The sequence below is a fragment of the Saccostrea cucullata genome, unplaced genomic scaffold (genome assembly GCF_032062105.1).
Source record: "Saccostrea cucullata isolate Sc308-1 unplaced genomic scaffold, CSIRO_AGI_Scuc_v1 ctg4333, whole genome shotgun sequence".
Lineage (NCBI taxonomy): Eukaryota > Metazoa > Mollusca > Bivalvia > Ostreida > Ostreidae > Saccostrea > Saccostrea cuccullata.
This window is the reverse complement of record NW_026931430.1, coordinates 36,474-44,705: the sequence shown is the minus strand read 5'-3', so window position 1 is coordinate 44,705 and position 8,232 is coordinate 36,474. Positions and strand designations below refer to the sequence as shown.

Genomic DNA, 8,232 nt, shown 5'->3' with positions numbered 1-8,232 from the left:
ACATGCTTAAATACCATATCAATCCAAGCATGATTGCATGATACAGTGCTAAATGCAATGTGCTTGCATTCTCATTCCATGACTTTTGTTTACGTAATGAAAATAAAAAATTGTATTATTTTCTTAGAAAAATTATTATTTAAGAATTTAAAAGTCTTTTTTAAATGATCGAAGCCTCATTTTTATCCTTTTCTTGTTATTTTCAGATAGTACGGCATTTTATGCTTTCCTTTCGCGTGATGTGAGCGGTTCTCGAATTATCTTTTACAACGAAACGCTAGACACGCATGATGCTTACTCCACGTATACCGGGACGTTTGTGGCGCCTCGTTCTGGTCTGTACGTTTTTATGATGTCAGGACTTATCTATGGAAGTTACGAATTCAGTTGCAAGTTTGTATTCAGTAACGGTAATTCTCAGCCAGAAGTTTGGGTAGACTCGACCAACGGTAGGTACGATAGCAGTAGTTACATGACATTTGCCTGGATGAACTCTGGCGACTACGTGTATATCGGCGCCCAGAGGATGAATGCCACGTCCATGTTTGCAGGATGGCTGCTGATGGATGATACAAACGGTAACTTTGATATTTTTTTCATCATTGTATACTAAATAAGAAAAAGGTATTTTGAAATCAATAAATATAAAAAAAAAACTACAGGTGGAATTTAAATTCATGAAAATGACACTGGAAATATAAAATAAAAAATGTAATTATATGATCCGTATTTTCCTTTTCTGGCGTGATAAGTTACAAATAATTTTTTGGGACTTTAAAAATTTGTAAAACTTTTATCTCGTTTGAAACATGATTTTAAATCTTGTCTATCTTTGGGATGTATCTGAATCTGTTGCGTACTTTGTCCTTCCGATACACTGGAATACTTTCATATTGGGCTTAAGATTTTGAGATTACCGAGTTGTATTTTATCTGATATTCCTATTTCCCCCCGTAGTATTTGAGATTGAACTTATCGACACAATAAGGAAAATATATTTTGTTTATTTTTTATTTATAAGATTTTTGCAGGCATTTATTTGTACCTTTTTTGTGAAAAGCTGGCTTTGTCAAAACAGTCGATATTATTAAGAAAAGAAATGGATCAACTATGCTTATAGATTACGGAATATTAAAAATTCTTTTCAGTTAGTTACCGATTGTTATTCTCCTTCAGTTTTCTAAATATATTTCAACTTTCAAAAGACAGATAAAACATAAAAGAAAAATAGGTGGCTAAATGCACATTATCTTTCAGTTTTTTTTTTTCGCATATACTTATTTACTTCAAAGCTTATCTGATTTTTTGAATATTTTTTGAAGATCTTGAATTTACATATGCTCACAAATAAAATGGTGATGGAATAAACTGAATATATATTTTCTATCAATTACAATTATGGAATTTACACATACTAACAAGAATAATTAAGATGTAGATTCTCTGCATCGATAGTTATTATTATGTAATCCATGAATTTTGCATCACATTGCAGTTTTTTTTATTTGCAACTATTTTTTACTTTATTTCAAGGGTTTCTGTCACAGCTACTGAAAAATATAAAGGCAGCTCGTAGGGAATACGCATCCTTCATTATACGTTATCATTACTAAATTCTATAAAAATAAACACAAAGCAATAAATACTACAAAGATAAATGTTAATGACTTTTATTATTATCATTATCATCATCGTTGTTAACGTTGTAGGTAACATTTCCAAGTCGTATTTTCAGAGAAATAAAGGAAAAAGATGAATAAAAAAATCTTCAAACACAATAATATGAATTAAACAATTATATTTTGTTTTTGATACCCTCATAATTTTTTTCTTTATTTTCTTTTCAGTGTCAAAATCAAATTTTCCAGCTTTTCTCGCTCATATAAGTGGTGACAGGTTCAGTACTCCAGTTGTTTATGATACAGCTCACGGTGGTTATCACCATGGGTACTCAACAAGCACCGGAGTATTCACTGCTGATCGTGATGGGCTTTATTTGTTTCTGTATAATACTGAAGGTTTTAACGAGGTTGTACGTACTGCGCTGAGAGTAAACGGACTGGAAATTTTCGAATCGAGGTCGGACGGACGTCGCACTGAATATGACCACACCTGTGCTGTCACTGTTCTTAATCTATCTTCAAACGATCGTGTCACTATAGTTGTTAAATCTGGGACAGTTGATGGGGGGCAGTCGCTGTTTTTTGGCATACTTCTTTTTGAAAACTGATTTTTTGGCATTGATTTTATTTTATATTGAATAAAATTTAAGATGGAAACATAATATCATGAAGCTTATATAAGCCATTCCATATCTGTAATTATATGCATATATCATTATTTCAATCATTGAGAGGAATCTCCTTGATCTGATTTTTTCTCGTGACACTCCTGTCCTGAAAAATAATAGTCATAGGAATAATGAGTTTGAACAACTGAATTAAGAGGTCAATGGTCCACAATATTCGCATTATGACTCTGTGCAATTTCTGAGGAAGATTTCATATTAAAATGACTATACACTTTCACTATTCTTTAATCTTTACAACGGCAACACCGCCGATGACATCACATAGAAAAGATTTCCGTCAGAAAAATAGCTCTAACTAGCCTCAGAAAAAAAGTTTTAATGAGCTCTTGGATTAGGTGAGCTTAAAGTCATTTATATATTTGGCGTGTTTCAAGGTCATTTGATACTAAACTAAAGAAAGTGAAAGTATAATGTACTTACAAAATGTAATGACCTCAACAAATACACAGCTCTTAAACAACCATGAAGAATATTTGACTACTCTTAGATTTCTTTACTACTTAAGAATTTGCATGAAAATTATCATTTCATGTTTAATTTTAATGCACAATACCTTTCCACACAGATCAGCCTTCTCTCCAGGTGACAAATTTTTATAATCATACTCAATGGAAGAGATGATGCATATGATACCAATGTTTTTTTTAAGATTATGATTAAGATTTCTACAATATTTCTTCAGAAAGAACATGTGTTTGTACAATAATTGATACAATATTGAGGATAGACTCTTGTTTCTTTTTATAGCAACAATGGTCTAAAAATAGATTCTTCGAATTATCGAGAAAATCTTGATTCCAGCACTTTTTCAGGCAATGTTGAATGGAAAATATGCAGACCAACTGTTGTAAACCTAGTGTGACTGACAGTTACTAAAATTCATTCACTGAAATACACGTTATCTGAAGGGGTTCCCTTTTCTATTTATAGCACAAAATTCCTATAAATAGAAATATCCCGGCATATGGAGGAAAAAATGACAATTTTTCACCAGTTGTAGGCTTCTGTGAAAAAGTATTTACAAAATATACTGCTGTATACAATACGTAATGAACAAGAACAGTGGGCCAATAAATAATTGACACAATAATGACGATGGACTCTCTTTTCTTGTAATTTTTGCAAAATTTTTGATGAAGCTTCCAGTATGTAGAAAGTTTTTATTTTAGCTCTTATACTAAGACTTATCTAAAATTTTTCTGGCTAAAAATAGAAATTGGAACCCACTTGAATTTTAGTCACAAAATGCATATACATGTAATAGAGAGTATTCAAATTCTCAATCCATTATGTCTGAAGTAGTAATAATTATTTCAATAGTGGTCGTATTTCAATAGAGGTTACTTACTATATCTTGTCCACTCCAGCTAGTGGTGTCTTGCTCCTGTCATTTGCATCTTACATTTTACAATGCACTTACTATTTATCAAGCCATGATATCTAAAGCTTTGCCAAAATTTGATTTTTTTATGTTTCTAAAACAAATCTATTTATAAATGTATGTTACTAAAAATAGGATTAAAAGCCCGACTTTAATTTTTCATGGGATGACACTACTAATTCTAAAGTATAAAAACACACATAAGATTTGGAAATTTTCCACGGACAATTTTTCTCATTTGACTTTAAAGATCTCACAAAATGCTAAATTTCCCTTTTTTCAGATTTTCAGAAACCATGTCAGTGTTCATGACCTTTTTCTTAGAGTGGGGATATTTCTAGAATAAATAATTATATGCTCAGTGTACCTTAAAGGTTCATGTTATCATATGACTGAATGATTTTTGTTTAAGTATATTAGATACCGAAAAAAACATATGTTTACATTTCCTCAATTTTCTTGTTTTCATTTGATCAAAAATGGCCTAATTCAATGGATCCATCTCCATTGCAACCGAGTGCATGTGTGGAACTTCTGACACCATATTTGCAAGTTTTGTACCATGACACAACCGTGATGCAAATTTCATCAAAATCCGAGAAATGTCGTTTCCATGATTGTTTTTTTTTTTGTGCTTACAAAGAATGTGTGTTAATACGTAAGTCTCCGTTAGGCTATGCACAACTTTTGTGAAGTCCTAAAGGTATAGAGTGTCCAATAATTTGTTAAAATGTTTAATTTTTTGTATCATTATCAAATACATTTTTTACTTTTTTATCTCACCTGAGCCGAAGGCTCAAGTGAGCTTTTCTGATCACATTTTGTCCGTAGTCCGTCCGTCTGTCCGTCCGTCCGTCCGTCTGTAAACTTTTCACATTTTCAAATTCTTCTCAAGAACCACTTGGTCAATTTAAACCAAACTTGGTACAAAGCATCCTTGTGGGATGGAGAGTTTAAATTTTTAAAATAAAAGGCCAGGTCTCCTTCCAAGGGGAGATAATCAAGAAAAGACAAAAATAGTGTGGGATCAATAAAAATCTTCTCCTAAAGAACCACTGGTCCAGGAAAGCTTAAACTTACGTGGAAGCATTCTGAGGTAGTGTACATTCTAAATTATTAAAATCATGACCCCCGGGGGTAGGGCATGGCCACAATAGAAAATCTAAGTTTTACATAGAAATATATATAAAAAATCTTTAAAAATCGTCTTCTCAAGAACCATTGGGCCAGAAAAGCTGAAATTAATATGGAAGCATCCTGGGGTAGTGAAAAATCTAAATTGGGGGTAGGGCGGGGCCACAATAGGAAATCCAATTTTTACATAGAAATACATAGGAATAATCTTTAAAAATCTTCTTCTCAAGAACCAGTGGGCGAAGATAGCTGAAACATATGTGAAATCATCCTGGGGTAGTGTAGATTCTAAATTGTTAAAATCATGACCCCCGGGGATAGGACGGGGCCACAATAGGGAATCCAATTTTATTATAGAAATATAAAGGAAAAATCTTCTCAAGAACAAATGGGCCAGGAAAGCTGAAACTTAGGTGGATTCATCCTGGGGTATTGTAGATTCTAAATTATTTAAATCGGGAGGAAGGGTAGTGGGGGGGGGGGTCAGAGGGCCACAATAGATATAAGAAGAGGAGAAATCTGGTAAAGAACTGCATCACAAAAGTTACTCAGGTGAACGATGTGGGCCATGGGCCTCTTGTTTCTCTATGGTCATTAAATTATGTATTGGAACTTGTGTATTGATTGGTAATGTACATGTATCTTGCGAGACCCCAGCGAAGTTTCCTTATATAAATATTGAATATATATTTATTTGTCCATGCATCATAAGATGGACAGTGAAGGTTGATAACCAAACACTTGTCTACTGTTGTAATAAAATAAGCAACATATCCATATTATCCTGGGCACGTAGGCCGTGCCCCCTCCCCATACCCCTAATATGTTTTACCGATATTATGTGCTATAGAAAACATAGAAATTTATTCTTGTTTTCATTTAAATATAACTTCCAATAACCATGATAAACCCTTTTCGGGGGGGGGGGGGGGGGCTTTACAATTATTATTTTTTTTTTGTTTATTTTCTACAGGTCTGAACAAGAAAATCATTATCTTTATTAATCATATATGTTTCAGTCGTCTGTATTCAAAAAGCTTTCTGTTGGTTCCACAAACTTGGTGACTGTCCACTTTCTAATATTGTGTCACAAGCTTTATCCACTTTGAAACCCGTATTACTATGATTATGGTATAAAATAATGCAATTTAAAAGAATTGCACCAACATGTTGTTTCAAAAGTTACTTAATATTGAATAAAGGCCAGATACACACATTTCAGTACAAATGTTCAAGAAGGATAATGAAGATGAAATAGAAAGATCGAGAAAGAGGAGACGACTTATTGAGGAAAGTAAAGATAAAACGATGGGTGAAGAGGAAAGTATATTTTCTGATTGCATTGATTGCTATTATTTATATTCCATTCGAAAAAAATTTCATTCATATAAAGACGTCAAAATATACCAGTGAATTGCTTCAAATTTAGTTCTTAACTTGGCAGTTAGGATCATCGCGCTTTGTGCCGCCTCGCTGTGTTCGCTATTATTAATTGTTTTTTTTTAAGGGGGAGCACCTGTTACTTACCCAAGTGCTCTTTATTTTGGAGTGAAATTTAGATCTTTCAGGTGAGAACTTTGAAACACAGTGTTAGTAATTGCAAAAACCCAATAGTTGCTCAATGACCCCTGAATGTTGAGGGAAAAAAGCACTTCATTCGTATCTGGTCACGTTTCATATGAGAGAACTAATTTTGCAAAAGACGAATAACTATGAACGTAAATAATTCAAATGCATATAATGAATTATCATAAACAACAAACAAGTTATATAAACGTACTTTAATTTACTTTATTCCAAAACGTCAGAAAATTAAAAGAGACGCCATCCTGAGAAAGACGTTCGTGCTCTGCCATTACTGTTTACCACACCCCATCCGTTTTCATGCATACGAATATAGACATGATCTCCAACATTCCCTTCGACAATAATAAGACCAGCTCCTTCGTCCCAATTTGTAGGATCGCCATGAGCAAAGACAGATCCAACAATTTGCCCATTGACGACTATCTCACAGAGGCAAAGCCTCCGTTTATTTCTGCAACGGTCGATGCAAAAACATAAACTCCTGATCTCGGCAAAATAAATATACCATCGTCCTTGTGATAACCTTGACCTTTGTTGACCTTGACTGTGTCAAAGATCAAAGTGTGATGTTCATGAAGACTAGAAGCTGTATCTGTTGACATGTAGGCATGGAGAGCTACGTTCTCTACAGTAGAATCAGGGGTTCTTGAAACTGATTCAATGAAATAAAGTATAATTTTGAGTTTGAGAGTTACAAAATTGGTAAACTGATAAAAACTCAGAATATGTATCAAATAAACAGATTTTTTTAAGAAAACAACATAAGAAAAGTGTTCAGAAACCAGACACTTACGTACACAAAAATGTAAGTTATTATCGAAACTGTACTGATCCAATCACTGAATAAAATTTTCCGAAATTCAGTTAAAAATTATTCTACCTATTCTTTTTCCTGACTCTTTAATTGCAAATTGTTGACCCATTCCATAGTTCTTTGTTCGATTTTTGGATAGTTCTCTTTGTGCATGTCGGTAATTCTGGCTTCCACTAAAACTTTTCGAGAGATTTGCTGTCTGGGGACGTATTTGGACATTCTTCCGGTTGTTCTGAATACCACTGACAGTTCTTTCAAGATTTTCAACCTTTATCGACAACTCAGTGTTTCTTCTGTTGTTGTCTTCCACCAATGTCTTTAGGGCCTGATTTTCCTTCAGGAGTTGGTCATTGATTTTCATGTACTGTTGTAGATTCCTCTCCAGAGAAGATAGGCGGGCTTCCGTTGTCGTCTGCCAATCATCATTTTCAGGGTTGGTCACATGACTTGCGGAAAAATGAACAGTCAATGTTATTAAAAACAGAGACGTGGTGACATCCATTTTATCGTTTTCACCTCCTTCTTGCGTAATTCTATGTGTTGTCTTCGGTTTGAGCTTACTGATAAGATAAGAGGACTTCTATTGCAGTGAAGTCACACAATCCTACCGAATTAAATGCTATATACATATAAACAATTTAAGCACCTGTTTGTACATTTAGAAGTCGAAATCAAGAATAGATGAACCAAAAGAAAAACGAAAAACTACCCTCTAAATAAGTATCTACCTTCAACTAAAAAAAACACACATGTCAATTTTCTTACTCGTTCATTTATTTGAAGTAAATTAAAGGACTTTTTAATATATTGAATGATGTAACAAAATAAAAAAAAAATGACAAACAAACTAAAATGAGTTTATTTTGTCATATTCACAAATATCAAGTTATCTGCAAATTCGTGCTTAAATTAAAAATGTTAAACAGTTCCTATTTAGAAGATCAATACTTTATATAACCTTCTTTTATCCAAATAACTGCTAATATTTTGTTTGGCACACAACTG

The 8,232-nt window shown here is 33.2% G+C and overlaps 2 protein-coding genes across 2 annotated transcripts; one reads left to right on the top strand and one right to left on the bottom strand.

Annotated features, from left to right (window-relative positions):
• Positions 1-204: 204 nt before the first annotated feature.
• Positions 205-2,783, top strand: LOC134232610 (uncharacterized). The gene is made up of 2 exons (XM_062714608.1): positions 205-578; positions 1,848-2,783. The coding sequence occupies exons 1-2, from the start codon at positions 350-352 to the stop codon at positions 2,228-2,230; spliced, it is 612 nt and encodes a 203-aa protein (XP_062570592.1). The 5' UTR covers positions 205-349; the 3' UTR covers positions 2,231-2,783.
• Positions 2,784-6,627: 3,844 nt separating this feature from the next.
• LOC134232609 (uncharacterized) lies at positions 6,628-7,774 on the bottom strand. The gene is made up of 2 exons (XM_062714607.1): positions 7,294-7,774; positions 6,628-7,065 (listed from the first exon to the last, which is right to left on the bottom strand). The coding sequence occupies exons 1-2, from the start codon at positions 7,727-7,729 to the stop codon at positions 6,833-6,835; spliced, it is 669 nt and encodes a 222-aa protein (XP_062570591.1). The 5' UTR covers positions 7,730-7,774; the 3' UTR covers positions 6,628-6,832.
• Between the last annotated feature and the right edge of the window lie 458 nt (positions 7,775-8,232).